Genomic DNA, 20,181 nt, shown 5'->3' with positions numbered 1-20,181 from the left:
TGTTCTCCAGTTCCTGAGTGTTTTCTTTTGCCTCTTGAGGTCTGCTCTTGTATGTTTCCATTGTACCTTTCATCTCTTGTGTTTTGTCTTTCATTTCCATAGTTTCTGCCAGTTGCTTTTTTGAACTTTCAGTTTCTACCTTATGTACGCCCAGTGTTTTCATTATGCGGTTCATCTCTTTTGCCATATCTTCCTAAACTTTTTGAATTGACTTATTAGTTGTTTCAATTCCTATATCTCAGTTGAAGTGTAAGTTTGTTCCTTTGACTGGGCCATAACTTCATTTTTCTTAGTGTAGGTTGTAGTTTTCTGTTGTCTAGGCATGGTTTCCTTGGTTACCCTAATCACGTTTTCCCAGACCAGAATGGGCTCAGGTCCCAGAAGGAAGAAATATTCAGTATCTGGTTTCCCCGAAGGTGTGTCTTAGAAAATTGGTACACCCCGTGATGCCTCAGATCACTGTGGTTTTCTGCCCAGCATGTTGCACCTGTCAGCCTGTAATTCCAGACTGGTGTAAGGATGTGTGGCCCGTGACTGTTTTCTCCCAGGCTCTGGTGTCTGGTACTGAGTGGAAGGCAGGTAGTAGAGCTGGGCCTCACCCCTTTCCTCTTAGAGAAGATAGACCCCCTAGGGAGAAGTCATTAGCATTTCAGTGGTCTCTCTCTGCCTATGCTGTCTCCACCGTTGTCTGGTTCAGAGCACTGGGAACTGAAAATGGCTGAGGCTTTCTCCACTGAGCTGAAACAGGGACAGAAAGTCCCCTTCAGGGCCAGTCTGCGGCGACCCTCCAGCTCTCCAAGGTCAGTCGTCACCCAAAGCCTCTGTCTGCTTGTTGGGGATTCATACCTTGTAGTGAGCAGTTCACACTTGCTAATTAAAACCCCAGTTGGCGCTCAGCTGAGCTGTATTGGCTTGTTGGGAGAGAGCATCTCTCTAGTACCATGAGGCTTTGCAGCTCGGGCTGTGCGGGGTAGGGGTTTCCTGGCTTAGATCCACAGTTTTTACTTAAAGATTTTATGCTGTGATCTTGGGCATTCCTCCCAATTCAGGTTGGTGTATGATGAGTGGATGGTCACATTTGTCCCCCCACAGTTATTCTGGATTATTTACTAGTTATTCCTCGTTTTTCATTAGATGTTCCATGGGGACTAACGTGCTTCGTCTCCTCTCTATGCCAATATTTTAGATCCTCTCCTGTTTTTATATTTAAAAATCTACATAAATGATATCAAACTATACTTATTCTATAACTTGATTTTTTTCTCTCAATTTGATTTTTGAGTTATGTTGAGATCTTTTATTAAGTGAATTTAACTCATTTATACTTATTGTGACTATAGATATTTGGATTTATTTCAACACCCCCCCGTTTTATGTTTTCTATATGTTATGATTTTTCCTTGTTGTTTTTTTCTCCATTCCCAGTCTCTTTTAGATTGAGTATTCTTTGTCCCTTCTCTTTTCATTCCAGTTTGTAAATTATAGAGTATAGTTCTGATGTTTAGTGGTATGTTAGAGTTTTAACACATGTATTTGGCTTATATTTTAGTGAATTTGAAGTGAGAATATTTCTATTATAAATATTATATTTCTTTATAAATGCATGTTTTAGCCAGAAATGTTTTCATTATCTGTTAATATTGTTCATAGTTACTATGGTTTCATTTGTTTATATAACATTATTTTTTGTTAATTAAAAAAAGTGCATTCTTATTGTAGAAAAAATAGGAAAACAGAAAAATTGAAAAAAAAAATCACCTTTTCTCCCTGAGAGAAACATTTTTTTGACATCTGTTTTGTTCAGACTTATTACGTCTTTATGTTCTTTTCCTATTGTCACTGAAATACTGCTGAACATTTAGTTTTCATCTCAATTTGATATTTGGATTCCATTTTTCAAGATTTTTAGTATTTTCATGAACATTACAGTAAAAACAATTCTAAGGCTTTATCATTTTTTTTGTGATATTAAAAATTTATTTTAGTAAAAGAAATAAAGAAAATTAATAGGGACAAAAAGATGCATTATATAATGCTAAAAGGCTCAATATGCCAAGAAAAAGCAATCCTAAATGTCTAAGACTTTATCATGTTAAGAAGTGCTCTCGTGTATTCTTTTTTTTTAAAAATCAATTTTGTTGAGATATATACACATACATACAGTCATCCACGGTGTACAATCAGTTGTTCACAGTTCATTATATACTTGTGCATTCATCACCACAATTTTTGAACATTTTCATTAACATACACATAAGAAGAATAAGAATAAAAGTTAAAGTAAAAAAGAACACCCAAAACATCACATACCCCCATCTCTCCCTATTATTGATTTACTTTTTGTCCTCATTTTTCTATTCATCTGTCCATACACTGGATAAAGGGAGTGGCAGCCACGAAGTTTTCACAATCACCCAGTCACACAGTGTAAGCTATATAATTATACTGTCGTTTTCAAGAATCAAGGCTACTGGGTTGCAGTTCAACAGTTTCAGGTATTTCCCTCTAGCTGTTCCAATACACTAAAAACTAAAAAGGGATAGCTATACAATGCATAAGTATAACCTCCAGAATGACCTCTTGACTGTATTTGAGATCTCTGCCACTAAAACTTTATTTTGTTTCCTTTCTCTTCCCCCTTTTGGTCCAAGAATGCTTTCTCAATCCCATGATGCCAGGGCCAAGCTCATCCCCGCAAATTATGTCCCACATTGCCAGGGAAATTTACACTGCTGGGAGTCATGTTCCATGTAGGGGAGAGGGCAGTGAGTTTACCTGCAGAGTTGGCTTAGAGAGAGAGAGGCCACATCTGAGCAACAAGAGGTTCTCTGGGGGTGCCTCTTAGGCAAAAGTTTAAGTAGGCTTAGCCTCCCCTTTGCATTAACAAACTTCATAAGGGGAAGCCCCAAGATATGAGACACTGCTCATATTTTTCCATTCTTTTCCCTATTGTTCTTTTGTGTGTAGAATTTCAGATGTCCTGTCCTCCAATTCATGAATCTTTTTTTCTGCCTCTTCAAGTCTTCTGTTGTATGTCTCCATTGTGTTTTTCATCTCTTGTATTGTGCCTTTCATCCCCGTAAGTTCTGCCCATTGTTTTTTCAGACATCTGAGTTCTTCCCTATGTTCGCCCAATCTCTTCTTTATATCCTTCATCTCTTTTGCCATATCTTCCCTCAACCCGTTGATTTGATTTTTGAATTGATTTAGCATATTTGTTTGAAAATTTTTAATTAGTTGTTTCAATTTCTGTATCTTAGTTGAAGTGTAGGTTTGTTGCCTTGACTGGGCCATACCTTCGCTTTTCCCAATGGGACTTGTAATTTTTGTTGTCTAGGCATCTGGTTTCCTTGATTACCCCAGTCAGATTTCCCCAGACCCGAAGGGCCCAGGTTCCAGGTTTCAGGAGGAAGATCGAATCAGTATCAAGTTTCTCTGAGTAACAGGTTGTCAGACTTTTCTGTGAGGCCTCTAGACTTGATGCTTTTCCTATCCTGTCCAGCAGGTGGCACTTGACAGTCTGTGGCTCCCCATGGTATAAAAAGGTATGGTCCCTTTAATCCTCAGTGGACCCTGTACTGGCTGGGGCCAAGGGTGTCAGAAGCCAAGCTTGTTTCCCGCCCCTTCCCCCATGCCCTGGGGTCTGAATTCTCTGAGGAAGAGCAGCCACTTAAGCTGGGCCCCACCCCCCTTTTCTTGGGGAAGATACACCCTTTAGGGAGTTATCTTCTACACTTAAATTCCTCCTTTGTCTCTCTGACTGTTAACTCCACCCTTGCCTGGATCAGGGCTGACAACTGAAAATGCCTGAGGCTTTCTCTATTGAGCTGCTTAGAATGAGAGGAAAAAAAGGAAAAGAGCAAAAGCCCTTTTTCACAGCCAGTTCTCAGGCCCCTAGTTTTGCTGGTCGACTGGTATTGGTACCCAGTTCTCTGTGCCCCTTTTCTTGCGACATAGCCATTTTTCAGCATTCTGAGCTCAGCTGTCTCCAAAAGCCTCTGTTTTTATTTATTTTTGTATTATTACTTTTTTTTCCCCATCAGCCTTGCCTCCTGTCTGCTGGAAAGAGCCTCAAATTCCTTTCCTGTCTGCTCTTGGTTTATTTGTGTTTGTAGCTTGTATTCAATAGTAGAGATTTGTTAATTAAAGCCACAGTTGGTGCCTGGTTGAGTTACTTGCCATCACTGCAGGTAACCAGCTTCTGTTTTCCAGAGGGAAGTATTTCAGCTTAGCCTACCATGCTGGTGGGGGAGGGGCAGCGGCTCTGCAGTTTGGGGAGCTTTACTTACAGTTTATGCTGTGATCTCAGCTGTTCCACCCATTCCTGGCTGATGTATGATGCGTGTCCTGTCATGGACAGGACAGTTGTTCCAGACTATGAGCTAGTTGTTCCTGGCTATTTACTATTTGCTCTAGTGGACTGACTAAATTCCATACCTCTCTATGCCGCCACCTTGCCCCACCTTGGTTGGCTTTTTTTTTTTTTTTTTTAAATGGCTTAAAGCATTTAATATCTAAACAAATCAGTCTGTTATAGTAGTCACAAAATATGCTTAATATAGAAACCCACATTTATGTCTTCAGGAAAAAGTGTAAATTGTATTTTACCTCAGAACATAAATTAAACCTGCTTAAAGAATTTGCATCAGTCAAAACTATGGTGAATTTTAAACTATTTTAGAAGAAAATAACATCAAGTTCTTTATACTGCTTTATATCTAAAAATGCTTACAACTTCTCATAAAAATCATCTGAGGCAACTATTTTTTCTTTTATTCTTTAACAGACATGTTTGACATGGGCAACATTCTGAAAACCTTACATTTCACAGACTTTCGGACATTCAAATAATGTGGTCCCCTTTTCTTTGATGTGAAGGTTTATTCAGCTTAAAAAAAAAAAGGCATGGTAGACAACTTAATACATTTTCACCAAATTGAAAGTAGTACAAAAGTTTTAAGATGCTACGGAACTACACATCGTACCTAATGTATCATTAAAAATAGAAGACAGTATTTTCCTCAACAAATAAACCAGCATACTAGTATGCTGTTTTATGCATACCTTTTAATGTCTACTGTCACTCACAAATTATTTACAACTTCTATTGTGTGACGAGAACTAGAATGTAAATTTTCTGCAAAATTGGAAAAAAGCAATACAAAATTTGTGAAAGCCTGTGTTTTACATTATACAAAAGTAAGTCAGTTTTTCTCTTCACATACTAAATATTTTATGCAGTGATCTTTTGGACACACTATAGTAATTCTTGAGGATGTTTTAATGCTGGAGGTAAGTTTACAGGTCTTGAGTCTTCATCAAGGAGTACTAAATCTTCTATTTCACTACCCCTGTATTTTTGTTTACATATTTTTACCATCACCTTTTTCTTGAGAAATAACTTCAATGCTTCTCTTGATGCAACTGCTTTTGCATTTTCTTTGCTTTTTCCACAGCCAGTACCCAAATACACAGACTTACACCTCAATTCACAAACAATACTTTCTTGAGAGCTCTTATTTTGAGGCAGATCTGCCAGTTCTTTTAGTGGGACAAAAAACACATCCAGTGTTGCTTTCAGAGCCTCAATAGCTGCATTTAGGAGCTCTCCATGATTCACAGTGGGACTAAAACCACCAACAGCTACCAACTTCCATGCCACCATTTTATACAGTCTATTAAAAAAAGGCTGCTTCTGTTTCACATCTTCACTGGTTAACTTGCAACAGGAGAATTTGACTGAACTCTCACTTGACTGTGAAGTACTTTTAGAAGGCAACTGTGATGTGCTAGTTTGAGAACTACTCTTAGAAGCCAGCTGGGACACACCTGCTAAGGAAGTGTTTTTGGAAACCAGAGATCCACTGCTCTGGGAACTGCTCTTAGAAGTTAACAGCGATGCAGCTACCTGGGAAGTGCTTTTAGAAGACAGCAGTGATGTATTTGTCGAGGAGCTGCTCTTGGAAGTTGTCAAGGATGTGCCTGATGAGGAACTGTTTTTAGAAACTGATGATGAAACACTTGTCTCTGAACTAGTTTTGGTAGTTAACCCACTTGAAGCTGTCTCTAAACTAGGATTAGAAGACAACAGTGGCAACTCTATTTCTGAGCTTCCTGAGGAGCCCAACAAGGGCACCTGAATCTCTGAACTGCTTTGAGAAACTGAGACTGAGGAACCTTCCAAAGCACTCTTTTTAGGTGAACTACTTGGTTGTACGGAATCAGTGGATTGGGTCACATGACTATTCACACTCGATTTCAACAAAGAAACAAATGATGCTGAACCATGCTTATCTGAAGCTTCTGATTCAGAAACTTTTCCAGACCCTGCTGCTGTTATCTGAGAGAAAATGCTGATGCTGCTGCTTTGGCTGGAAACAGGTTGATCCCCATCACTTGTAGAGCTATTCTGACTCTGAGTTGAGTTTCCACTACTCTCTGATTTGGTGGATGACCCTGTACATGCTGAACTCTTTTCCTGCTTAGCTGATGCATGTTCTGTTTTGGCAGAAGTTTTTGCATGATCTTGCTCAACCGCAGAACTGTTTTTCCCTTCTATGACTCGTTTTTTGGATGGCTCTTCTATCCCTTCTTGGCAACCAGTTCGTCTCTTGTTGTATGGATTGGAGCATCTGTCACTTTGATGCCTTCAGCCATACTAAGTATTTTATCCATAACTTTTTGAGGGTTCCGGCACCCGAGGAAGACGTGGTTTGCCCAAGCCATGGAAAAGGAGATGAGCTGCTGCATCTGCCGATTGCGAGTCCCACTCTCGGCGTTCGCAGCTTCATCCGTGTTAGTGGAGTCAACGCCACCAGTGGGAACCAGGTCCCCGGCGTTGCGGACCAAAAACTCCCGGCGATGGCGCCAGTGTTTGTCAGTCTCGCCGTCGCACCGCAGCGCCTCCACCCAGGCGGCCACCTGCGGGTTCTGGCTCAGGAACTCCGACACCTCCTGCGCTATGTTGGGCCTGCAGGTCGCGGACGCCGCAAGCAGACCGTGCACCGAGAAAGAGGCAGGGTGCGCGGCAGCGAGCGGCCCTGTCACTGCGGCCTGCACCGCCGGCCCTCTGGAAAATGCCGCTGGAAAGGCCCAAACACAAAAACACAGCACCCGGAGCAGCTGAACCGCCCACTTCCCTTGGTTGGCTTTTACCAAAACTTTGTGAAATAGGCAGATATTATTATCCCCATTTTATATTTGATAAAAAAAATATTGCAAAGATTAAGATCTTCATAGTTACAGAGCTGAAACAAGAGTACAGGATTCTTACTCTTTAGTCACTGCTTTTCCCACTATGGTTTATTGCTTCTGACTGGAAAAGCCCCTTACATTTCAAGATTTAAAGACTTTCATAGTGATATCTGCAGCATTTTAAAGGAGGAATGTGAGTGATTCACTTATATCGGATTTTGTAACTGTGTCTTTCTTATCTTCACTTAGCTTCTAACTTTTATTAAATTCTGTCCTCAGACTCTCAATATGCCTTGTATTATAGATATTATGTTTGTGTGGAAGGGTGTATATACATATGTTACATAGTACTTGGCATGCAAATGAGATCTTATTGATGCATACCAAATAACATTTAATTGATTTAAAAACCAAAATTTATAAAATAGCTTTAAAAAGTTACCTTGTCATTTAGGTTCCCCATTCTTTTTTGCAACATTGGACTTGTGTTATGTTTGATTGAAACCTGGTTGCTTTTCTCAAATTGTGAGCAAAATCGAACACTCCATAGTAGCAGCAGCTCTATGTAACTGTCTCTCCTGTAGCATTCTTACTTAATTACCTTTTTGTTCCTATTAAAGTTGGCTTTGCTTGTAAGTTCTCTCAAATCTTTATTGGAAGTAGAGTGTCAAAATGAAGCAAGTCAAGGAGGAAAGGCACTTCTTTAGCAGGGATGTTCGAGGGGCTGGTTTGGTTTAGATGGTGATGATATGGTGCTATCCTAAAGTGGGTTGTAACAGTTAGGTGTGTTTGGATAGAAAGAACAGAGCCTCAACCAAATTATCCCTGGCAAAATGGAATTCATTGTAAGAATGGACGCCAGTGATTGTGCATCTCTAGGGACCGATTACTGTTTCCCTTCGTTGGCTGTGTTGGGTCTCCCATGGAATATTTGCTTCTCTCTTAATGCCAGCTGTTTTCTTATGGCTCTATCTACTGACTTGTTTTTGCTGTGTCATAACTCAGGCTTACATGTGCCCCATCTTAGCCTCTTCCTCCCTTATTTAACCTTTTATATTTTCAACTCTTGCTCTACCACTAATTGGCTTATTCTCTCAATATTTCTCTTCTGAAGTTCCTAAGAGAGAGACTGGCCCTGTTCCACCTCTCATTTGAGAAATTAGATTGGCTTCCTTTGAGTGAGGAGCCCAAAACTGCTTCACTTAGTTATGGTTCAAGGAGAGAGTGTATCTTAGTGAATAATAGGGATTTTTTTGAGCAGGGGTTGTGGGAAAGTTGGTATCATAAGGTGCAATAACCCAGCCTTCTAACTCTTAATCAGGACAGGTCTTTATTTCTAGAATGATCACATTGTAGCTCTTTTCCAAGAAATATGAGTCAATATTTGAAGTGTGTTGTAAAAGTAAGGTTTTCTTTGATTTTGGGGAATAGTGCTCAATAGATGCTAGTATCATTGAAGGAATTGGGAATATTTATAAATACCAGCTTGAAGATAAAAATTTTGTTCACGAATGCTTTTTTGATCAAGTTTGTAAAGTGAGGGAGAAGTTCAAAAGATCAGATATTAAGAAGAGGCTGAGTACTTCCTGTTGGATGATTGCATGATATTGTTTGATATCGTGATGTTTCTATGCTTTGGGAATAATATTAAGTAATATTACCCTTAAGAATTAATTTATGACTCAAAGTGTAAGAATTGCTGTCATGGCCATTTGACTTTATGACAGATTACCTGCAAATGACTACAACCTTGCATTTGTCTGCTAACTGCAGGTTGTGTTGAGGAAGCTATCAAAGACACAAATGCTAAATTTAAATGCAAAACAGATGCTGAGCAACTTTGACAAGCTGCAAACCATTGCAGCAAGTTCTTTTAATGTTGTATTCCTTTTTTGGTCAGAATTGTTTGAGATAAGTAGAAAATTGTATGTATTTGGGACAGTTTCTCTTAGTAGAGCTATTTTTAGCATAAGCATATTTTCACTTGTTAGTTGCCATATAATCTGCATTTGGTAGAATAATTTGTTTTTATGTTTTAAACTCTGATTCTCTACGGCGTGAAAGCTGTGCCTACGCATTACCACTCCAACTGGTTGAAAAGTAAAATGGTTAGTAAATTAATCAGTTTCTGTTTCTAAATAAATCTCAATATACTGTTTGAATTTTATGTCCTACCAAATTGGTGGCACCAACCAGTTGTCAGGGAATCATGTGGTCACAGCTAAAATCTTTAGAGATTTATTAAGGATCTGACTTCTTTGTCATCATGTTAAAGTTTTGCAGAAAGCATAAAGGCCTTAAATAAAAATGGCTTTAAATTTAATTTTTTCCTAACCTAATACATACATAAGGATTGCCAGTTAAAATAAAGGATGCTGAGTCAGGGGTGCTTAAGACCATCCTCAGGCTCAATGATTTGTTACAAAGTCTCACAGAACTCAGAAAAGCTGTTTTACTCATGGTTGTGTTTTATTATAGTGAAAGGATATAGGTTAAGATCAGCAAAGGGAAAAGGTACATAGGTCAAGGTTTAGGATAAACTAGGCACAAGCTTCCATTTGTTCTCTCCCAGGGGAGACACATGCACAGTGCTTAATTTTCCCAGCAACTAAGTGTAACAACACATGTGAAGTGTTGCTAATCAGGGAAGCTCAGGGGGGTGGGGGGTGGTGGTGGTGGGGAGATGGGGGGTGGTGGTAGTGGTGGTGGTTTATTGGGGTCAGTCACCTAGGCATATAGCACTGACCTTAGCTACTGAGTCTCCAGCACCCCAGAGGGCATACTGAAACTGTGTGTCCTAAAGCCTCAGGCCTACAAAACCAGGGAACTATCTTAAGTTAAATAAACAAGATTTTCATGGTCAAAGGATTACAGGTATACAAAGTACCTTTTAGAGTATTTAGATTTAGAATTCAATTTTGAAGTTCCAATAAAACAAGCATTCCATTTTATTTCTTTTCTCTCCAGGGGTCCATTTTAATTGCTGTTTTTAATCATTGTAAAGAAGAACATTGAACTTTGAAAAAAAATGTTGGAAACCATAGGTAAGACCTATTATGTCCTGCCTACTTTTATAAGAATTGAAACCTCTTCCATAGGAATCTTTGAAATATAGTATGTTCTAGATAACAGGATTCTGCCTGTAGTCCTGTAGTAACTTAGTTGTTAACTAAGCACTTTACTAGGAGTAGTGTGTTTCTGGATCTGGACAATTTCATCTGAGTTCCTATAAAAAAATATGCCATTTCAATGCAAAAGTTAAAAGCATGTGAGATATTCTACTAAATATTGGTTTTAATGAAGCTTAATATAAACCCAATTCTGGTTTATGAACCCAATTCTGATTAATGCTTGTTTCTAGATAGCACTGGAAGTTTCAACTATATTTTTAATTCTGAAAGGAGATCATTGCCTCTGTCTTAACTTTTACTTTATTTTTGTGGCAGGCTCTTGCTTTTTTTAAAAAAAAATTTCTTAGAGCATTTGTAGATTTACAGAAAAATCATGCTAAGTACCAAGTTCCCATATACTCCCATCTCCCGACTCTTGCTTTTCACTGATAAAGAGAAGAGTAACAAACAGGCTGAATTCAGGCATATAAGCTTCAGTGAAGATTTAAGGCAGCTTAATTTCTACAAGAGATAGTTCAGGTTGAAATTTCCAAATCTCATAGGCTCAAGTGTTAGTCTTTATTTTCACACTGCTCTCTAGTTTTCAAGGAACTAGGTTACAGAACTAGTCACAGATATGTGCACATCTGCAATCAACTGACACCCAGGCCCTCACCTCTCACAGATAACACTTTGGATATGACTACTGGAAGGTATCTGGATTTCTTTTTGGCATTTTTCAGCTGTGATCATCATGATTAACATCTATGGGTGATGAGAGGCAGGGTGAAAGTAGGTGGCAGCAAAAGTAGGTGGCAGCTGTTTTTATGATCATGGGGATCATTACTGTTTTGTTTCTAATACTATGGTGATAATGAAAATGTATGGATGTACATTTCCTTTATCACTGTTTCAGTTGGCTAAAGCCGCTGGAATGCAATGTACAAGAAATGTGTTGGCTTTTTCAATGGGGATTTATTAGGTTACAAATTTACAGTTCTAAGGCCATGAAAATGTCCAAATTAAAGCATCAAGAGGAAGATACCTTCTTTGGGGAAAGGCTGCTGGCATCCAGGGTTCCTCTGTCACATGAGAAGACATATGGTGGCATCTGCTAGTCCTTCTCTCCTGGGTTCTGGTTTCAGTAGCTTTCTCTCTCAGCTCCTGTGGGTCCTTGCTTATTTCTCGAGCCATTTCTCTCTCAGCTCTCTGGGCTTTTACTGTCATTTATCCTCTTCACAGAGGACTCCAGTAAAGGATTAAGACTCACTTTGAATGGGCTAGGTCACATCTCAAATGAAATAGCCTAACCAAAAGGTTCCACCCATAATAGGTCTGCACCCACAGGAATGGATTAAAAGAACTTGGTCTTTTCTGGGGTACATAATAACTTTAAACCTGCACAATCACCCATTTTATACTGAAATCACACAGCAAGAAGACTAGTAGTCTACATAGGAAAGTTGCTTTAAGTGAGAAAACAAAGGGGAAATATAGAATTATGTAAACCATTCCTGTTGTTACTGAATTGTACACCTTCCAAAAATTGACATGGGGATTAATATTAGATTAGTATTCTGTGATGCTGTGGGAGATATGACCCTAAATAAAATTCTCTTGTGTATCTTTGTTGTTATTTGCTTTCAAAATTCCGTATAGGAGTGACTATTTTTTATTTTAATTTATGTGTGAGTGTGTGAGCTCATCAACATCAATACATATTTTAATTTCACCAATTCTGTGTAGTTAAGATTTGGTGCTAAAGAAAGTGTCTCTGGTGATAATTCCCACTCTTTTTTATTACTATGATATGGCAAATATATTTTACTACGCTTGTTACTATCACGAATCTGTTAAGACATATCTGAACAGTGCAAAATTTGGCTTCACTTATAAGTGTGTGTGTGTGTGTATATATGTGTGTGTATGTTTTAGGTAGATGTTTTTAACTGTTGTTTGTGATGAAAATCTCACTGTCTGGTGAAAGCCATGTATACAAAACATTAGGACTTTAAGGGACAAACATATTCAAAATATTTACTTTTGGAGCTCTGCCTGATATTCACTAAGATGCTCAGTAAATAAGTTGAACTGGATTGATTTGAAGTATGTGTTATTATACTATTTAATTTGGGGGAAAGGCATTTAAAATATTAAAAAGTAGTGTTTTTGAAACAATTTGAGCTATTGTGATACATTTCCAAGTAAATACTCGATTATAGAATGTTTTGCCCTGAATTATATGAAATTGTTATGTTTTTGGATGTTGTGTCTTTCAGTGACATTAGCCATATCTATCTATTGATGAGTTAGTTATATTTGAACCTTTGTATATATATATATATATAAATTTGTTGAAAGGGGAAAACTGTCAGCATTTATGAGATCACAGAACATTTTGTTTTATGTAGATTTTACAAAAGAGTTGAAGTAGCTGGCATTGGAATTCAAATACATGCCATCTGAATTAGGTTCTGTACTTTATAAACAACTAGTTGCATGTAGTATACACCTGTACTTGATACACTGTTTTCAAACATCCTTTCTTACAAGAGAGTCCAAGGTTTGAGGGACATGTTTATGGTAACATGATACAGATTCCCCTTTCTCTAGCCAATTTTGTGTTCTTGATAGGAATAGCGTTAGGGTTTCTGCAAGCATGGAGTCCTCGTAGTTTATGGTTGGTTTGACGCGTGTCTTTTGAATCTTGTTACTGCCTAATGCTTCTCTTTGCTACAGACAAAAATCGGGCCCTGCAGGCTGCAGAGCGCTTGCAAGCCAAGCTGCGAGAACGTGGAGATGCAGCAAATGAAGACAAACTGAACCTTCTGAAGTCAGTCCTGCAGAGCCCGCTCTTCAGTCAGATTCTGAGCCTTCAGACTTCTGTACAGCAGCTGAGAGACCAGGTAGGACATTGTTCACCAAGCAAGCATTCATGGCACAGCATAGATCTGGTGAAAGGCTTGTGTTTTTCTGAAAGGCTGGATTTTGTATGTGTTAATGAATAGTTAATGAAGTCATTTAAACCTCCAAACAAGACATTCTGATTCTCTGTGGATTTTTTTCCCTAGTTATTTTTGTAATGGTTGTTGCTGTATATTGTAGATGACATGACATCCTGTTGAAAGCTGTGTGGATGCCGAAGAATGAGCTAGTACAGAAGAAGGGGATGATAAAAATATGTTTAGGGTAGATGGCTGTAGACTTGGTTTCCTTCATCACTAGGGCTCATTGTTCATGTGATCTTGCTCATTGAGATTCAGATACTCAGTACTTACGAGATCTCAGATAAGCTTGGATTTACACATGCAATCGTGTGTATGTGAGGAAGGGAAATCACCTCTATTTTGACAGTAAAAGGAATAATTACATTGTCATCAGTTAGAGGAATTGCAAATTCTCACTTCTTAAAAGAGTGTAAGTAGCAATTGCTTCCATGACAGCATCAGATGGTGATAAACATAAGAACTTCTAAATGTAACACAGTGTTTTTTTTTGCTGTAAAAATTATGAGCATTAAACAGTCCTAGCATTTATATTAAAATTGGAACACATCACAATGACAGAATGAAACCTGAAGTCAGATGTTTTTTGAACCTACTTAATCACCGTTTCTCAGGTTTTTTTTTTTTTAATATTTTTGAAATTGTTGTTATCCTCATAAGGTTCGAAGCCAATCTAATTATGCCTTCGAGCCAAGTTAATGCTTGTACTAATGCTTTTAGCATTAATTTTAATTTAATGGTTATGGATGACTTGCTAGCAAAGATTCTGCCTTAAAAGGTTGAAAATGAAGCTTGAAGGCTAGTTTCATAATTCAGTGAAACAACAGCTCCAATTCAAAAAAATCCAATATGTGCCAAATGCAAAAGAATAAATAGTAGCAAAAGAAATAAAATATTTGTTTAATGCCATGTAACTTTTTAATATAGGTGTTTTGGTAGCAGTAAAAAAGTAAATTAAGAAGAATCCTTAAACATATTTTCTTCTATATTATATTTCTGTATGATTTTAAGAGTCATAATATAAATTAAGAAAAAAGGGTGATTTTGTTATAGGAAGTTATATTTGTCCCCTTTGAAAGCTATTGAAAAGACTGATTTTGGAGACTGATTTTCAGAATGAATTGGCAAGTTTTGGGAGAAATCAATATTCTAAATATGAGCATAATTACGATGTGAAAAATTATTTGGTTTTTCAGAGACTGTACAGCAGTTCAACAAATGCCTTCTCCCCTTATTGTATTATGTAAAAATGCAATTAGAATACAAGGAAAAGTTGAAACAAAAAGAGTATTAGCAAGTATGTTAGGAAATACCACCCATCCAAGCAGCTTTATGTGAGGGGGTGGCATTTGTGTGGATCCTGGCTGCTGCTTGGAGGGGAAGAAATTGGCCTACTTGTTGAGCTTGTTTTACCATTTCCAAATGGAAGTAGGATTCACAAAAAGTTGATACGGGCTATAAGACTGGATCTCTTGTGATTCAGTTGAAACCTACTAGGAAATCTACCGACCACAATATTGTTGTGCTGAAGATTCTGTGACTAAGTACAGTCTGATCTTATTGTTTTATTATTGATAGATGCTGATATATTTCAAGACTAAGTTGGGAGGTTTGTGAATTCTCTATGTCTTCCATGCCTGTGGACTTTTGGCTCATTGGTCTCCTCTTCATACAGAGGGGAAAGCTAATGCTGAGTGGAACGATGGAAAACATCAAGTCCAAACCCTGCTAATTACGGTAGTTCAGGGAGGTTAAGTGACTTGTTTATAATAGTAGAGCCAGAATTAGAACTTGGTTTTCTTGGCTTTCAAGGTACAACCCCTTCCCTTTTTGACTTTGCAGCCTGGCTTATATCTTCTTTTTCTTCAAGAGTAGAGACTTGGTCCCTAGATGCCAAGTGTTTCATTTCTGGTAAAACCATTGATAACTTATCACCATTTCTGTGATTCTGCACTTTAGTCTATATTTTTTACTAATTCTTTTTCATCAAAACAATTTTTTTCTTGTATGAATAGAGGAAAATATAAAAACTTGTGTTATTCTCTTGAAATTTAAATATAAATATTCTGGACTTCATCATGTTAACTTAAAATATTTATGTAGTTTACCAATTTCTAATTTATTATTATTTATAAATTGATAATTAATGCACCTAAAGAATGAATTTTGTTTTGTGCTTTTAAACCAGTGAACATAGAAGTCTGATCAGTGGCTGACTTTTATTTATTATCTTATACCTACATTGCGTTTTCAAATGTATAATTTTGTATGTATGACAGGTGCAGATTACTGTTTCCATCTTATTTGGTATTACTGGGAAATTTGACCCCTTCAATTCTCCTCCTCCATCGTTCTCCTGTCTTTTAGAGAAGCTAAGGAAGTGAATAATTAAAAGCCTGAAATACAGGCAGCATGTTGGAGAACATGATCATATTGTTGCATTAATGACAGATGCTGACATGCCATATTGAATTAAATCTACTATTTTTTTCCCTCAGAGTCTTCTCATTACTTCTATTTAATAATGTTTAATTTTTCCAATTTGCTTTTTCAGTATTAAGACTACCCTTAGAATCAAACTGTTTCCCTTTGGCACATTAAACACTTGACAGGTGTGTAACTGAGAGGGCAAAAAAGCCATGCCCTGAAGGGATGTGCTATTTAAATATTGTCAAAAATATTAACAGGTCTGAGAGTATAATTGATGCCCCTGTTGAACTCTGCCACATTGTGTATTGTTCTAACCGCCAGCTAAAAGAATGTGTGCTATTAAACCTGAATAATCTCTAATGGCTCCAGTTCATTTCCTATTGCATGATTCCTGTTTAAGTGAAGAGAGAAAAGGGGAAAAAAAAAAAAAAAGAACTGTGACTGTGTGTCAATGATCTGTCAAATGCAAATTCTCAAGTAGCATCCTCACTGTCACCTAGTCATCACAGCTAATAACTGCACGGCTTAATGCGTATTCATGACAAAAATCCAGCTATTGTGGGGGAAATAAACACGTTAGCAGTTTAATAATAGAAACTTGTCAGCCTTGAGGATGTTGGATTTGCATATTCATTCCATGAAGTTTCTCCAGTTCAGTATAGGCGGATGCTACTTTTCCTGATTAATTAGTTGCCTTGTATTATGAATTGAACACAGGCACTAAATTAAATGTCTTTTTAACCTGAATTATTTGTAGCAAAACTGTGAATTAAAAATATTAATTTCAATAGAAATTTAGGACTGATAGATAAAAAGTAACATTGCTAAGATTATTTTTAAAGCTATACCAACAGAGACCAATTCAAAGATTGGAGAAATGATGTGGATAATTCAAGATACAAAAGCCACTCATATGGGTAATGAGTCTTGGGGCATAGAATATTCATGAGAACTCTTCTGGTCAATGATCTCCAGCTTTTTTGGAATGTGACACTCTATTGTTTGTTGTTGTTGTTTGTTTTATATTTCCAGGTTCCTAGTTTACCTTCCTCCCAGAAAAGTGTGGTATGGCAGCCTGGCTTATACACATATCATCTGAATGTGTAATGTATATGCATACAAATCGAAGCCAAATTTTTCTATGGAAATTTTATGACATCCCTTGAAGTAATTGGAAAGATGCTGGGATAACATAGAATCAGAGTTGGAAATCACTGCTCAATGTTAATTAGTGCAATTTTTCATTTTTATTCTTGAAATGGATCATTGTGGCATAACATTTTTGTTTTATGCTTCTGTGCTTGCTATTTTTACCTGTCCATCTTCCAAAAATAATTTGAAACAACTAATTATGGCAAAATAGTTTGAATAGTGGATGGCACAAAGGTAAATCTAAACAAGGACCAATTACAGATATCAGAGAAATAGATATATCTAGAAACTTGAGTTACTAAAGTTGAGCATATCATTTAACTTCAGTTTACCAGGAGCAAAGGCAAAAAAAAAAAAAAAAAAAAAAAAAGTAGACCTGAAGGGTTATATATTACTCATTCCAGGGAATGTTATCTTAGGTATGCTTTTATACAAGGCTCATAGTTCATTTATTAATACACATTTGTTGAACACTTAAAATCAGTATAAATACAATGGAAGATAAGACTGAAGTTCTCCTTCTCTAGAGTGGGAAATAGAGCTTGCATATTTGTATGTATCAAGTAGAAAAACAATAAGGTAAGAGCTATAAGTGAAAGGAATTATTAACTTTTTATAAAAATAAGCTTTATTTTTTAGAGCAGTTTTAGCTTTATAGAAAAATTGTACTGAAAATACAGTTACCATATACCTCCCCTGTGAAATCCTCCCCCTTCCCTATTAACATCTTGCATGAGTGTGATACATTTGTTACTGTAGATGAACCAATATTGATACATTATTATTATTAACTAAAGCCCCTAGTTTCCTCTTGTGTTCATGTAAATCTGTGGGTTTTGACAAATGCAAAATGTCATGTATCCACCATTACAGGATCATACAGGATAGATTCAATGCCCTAAAAATGCTCTGTGCTCTTCCTATTCACCCCTCTCCTCCCATCCAAATCCCAGCAGCCATTGATTATTTTACTGTCTCTATAGTGTCATGTAGTAGGAATCATACTGTATGTAGCTTTTTCAGACCGGCTTCTTTCACTTAGCAGTATGCATTTAGGATTCCGCCATGTCTTTTCATAGCTTGATAGCTCATTTCTTTTTATTGCTGAATTATACGCTGCTGTATGGAGGTACCACCGTTTGTTTTTCCATTCAATTATGAGGTCTATATTGGTTGCTTCCAATTTTTCGCACTTAGGAATAAAGCTGCTATAAAATTTGTGTGCATGTTTTTTGCATGGACATAAGTTTTCACCTCATTTGGGTAAATCTTAAGAGTGCAAATTCCAGTTGTTTGTTGCTGGTATATAGGAAAGGAATTCACTTTTGCATAATAGCCTTGTATCCTGCAATCTTGCTACAATTGCTTATTAGTTCCAGGTGAGGGTCCCCCCTTCCACGATTCTTTGGGATTTTTTACATAGAATAGCACATTAACTGTGAACAGACAGTTTTATTCCCTCCCAGTCTTTATACGTTTTCTTGTATGATTGCATTAGCTAGTACTGCCAGTACAATGTTGAGTAAGAGTGGTGAGTGAGGACATCCTTGTCTTATTCCTGATCTTAAGGGGAAAGCATCTAGTTTCTCACTATAGAGTATGATGCTAGCTGTAAGTTTCTTGAAGATGTTCTTTGTTAAGTTGAGGAAGTTCCCCCCATTCTTAGTTTACTAAGAGGTTTTTTTTAAATCATAAATGGGTTTTTGTCAAATACTTTTTCTGCATCTATTGATAAAATTGTATGATTTTTCTTCTTGAGCTTGTTGATGTGGTGGATTACATTAACTGGTTTTTGAATGTAGGCTAAGCCTTATATTACTGCAATAAATCCCAGTTGTTCGTGGTGTTTAATTCTTTTTATATGTTGTTGGATTAAATTGCTAATATTTTGTAGAGGATTTTTGCAACTATGTTCATGAGAACTATTGATCTGTAATTTTCCTTCCTAGTAATGTCTGGCTTTGGTGTTAGGGTAATGCTAGCATCATAGAATGAGTTAGGAATTGTTTTATCTGCTTTTGTTTTCTGGAAAGGATTGTAGGAAATTGGTATCATTTCTTCTTTATATATTTGGTCAAATTCACCAGTGAAACCATGTGGACCTGATGCTTTCTGTTTTGGAAGATTATTAATTGTTTATTTGATTAATATATATAGGACTGTTCAAATCATCTATTTCTCCTTGTGTGGTTTTGGCAGATTGTGTTTCAGGAATTCATACATTTCATCTAAGTTATTAAACTTGTGTGCATAGAGTTGTTCATAGTATTCCTTTATTTTCCTTTTAGTGTACAGGGAATCAGTTGTGATAGCTCCTCTTTCATTTCTGATAGTTGTAATTTGTGTCTTCTCTCTTTTTCCTTGGTAAACTTGATTAGAGATTAATGAATGTTATTGATCTTTTCAAAGAACCAGCTTTTGGGTTTCATTGATTTTCTCTATTAATTTCATTGATTTCTATTCTCATTTTTATTATTTCTTTGCCTCTGCTTGCTTTGAATTCAATGTGCTCTTCTATTTTGTTTTTCCTACAGTGAAAACTTAGATTATTGGTTTAGATCTATCTTCTTTTCTAATATATATGTATTCAAGCTATAAATTCCCTCTGAGCTCTTCATTTGAGACATACACAAATTTTGATAACTTGCATTTTGATTTTAATTTAATTCAAATATTTATAATTTTCTCTTGAAATTTCTTCTTTGACCCATGTGTTTTGTAGAAATGTGTTGTTTAATTTCCAAGTATTTTGGGATTTTTGAGCTATCTTTCCGCTATTTATTTCTAGCTTAATTCCATTGTGTTCTGAGAGCATAATTAGTGTGAATTTATTTTTTTACATTTGTTAAGATGTGTTTTATGGCTAAGAAGGTGGTGAATGTTTCATGGGAATTGAGAAGAATGTATTCTTGTGTTGTTGGTTGAAGTATTTCATAAATGTCAATTACCTTTAGTTGATTGATGGTGCTGTCCAGTTCAACTATATCTTACCTAATTTCCTGCCTGCTGGATCTGTCAATTACTGATAGAGGGGTGCTGAGCCTTCCCCCCTTACTGGTGGATTTGTCTGTTTCTCCTTGTAGTCTACCAGTTTTCACATGTATTTTGAGGCTCTATTGTTAGGTACATAGACATCTAGGATTATCATGTCTTCTTGGAGAAGTAACCCCTTTTTCATTATGTAATGCTCCTCTTTATTCCTGATAATTCTCCTTACTCTGAAATCTGCTTTTTCTGAAATCAATATAGCTATCCCAGCTTTCTTTTGATTCATGTTAGCATGGTATATC

General features: G+C 36.9%; 2 protein-coding genes across 9 annotated transcripts in view; one reads left to right on the top strand and one right to left on the bottom strand.

Moving 5' to 3' along the window:
• Positions 1-20,181, top strand: part of MPDZ (multiple PDZ domain crumbs cell polarity complex component) — a 202,607-nt gene that overhangs the window by 23,298 nt on the left and 159,128 nt on the right. For 7 of the 8 annotated variants that reach the window (XR_005219116.1, XM_037851251.1, XM_037851252.1 and 4 more), the window contains 2 exons: positions 10,162-10,238; positions 13,044-13,210. Coding sequence is in view for 7 of the 8 variants with exons in the window: in XM_037851251.1 (XP_037707179.1) it covers positions 10,223-10,238; positions 13,044-13,210 (183 nt within the window). In the remaining variant the exon portion in view is untranslated. Of the gene's footprint in view, positions 1-9,163; positions 9,303-10,161; positions 10,239-13,043; positions 13,211-20,181 lie in introns of those variants that run through there. The other variant, XM_037851249.1, reaches the window with a different exon arrangement.
• Positions 4,819-9,272, bottom strand: LOC119545208 (CDKN2A-interacting protein-like). The gene is given in 3 exon segments (XM_037850761.1): positions 4,819-6,594; positions 6,597-7,160; positions 9,269-9,272. Coding segments are annotated over 3 exon segments (1,905 nt in total). The 3' UTR covers positions 4,819-5,257.

Source organism: Choloepus didactylus, chromosome 10 (assembly GCF_015220235.1).
Source record: "Choloepus didactylus isolate mChoDid1 chromosome 10, mChoDid1.pri, whole genome shotgun sequence".
Lineage (NCBI taxonomy): Eukaryota > Metazoa > Chordata > Mammalia > Pilosa > Megalonychidae > Choloepus > Choloepus didactylus.
The sequence above is the reverse complement of the archived record's forward strand: the minus strand, read 5'-3'. Positions and strand labels throughout refer to the sequence as shown.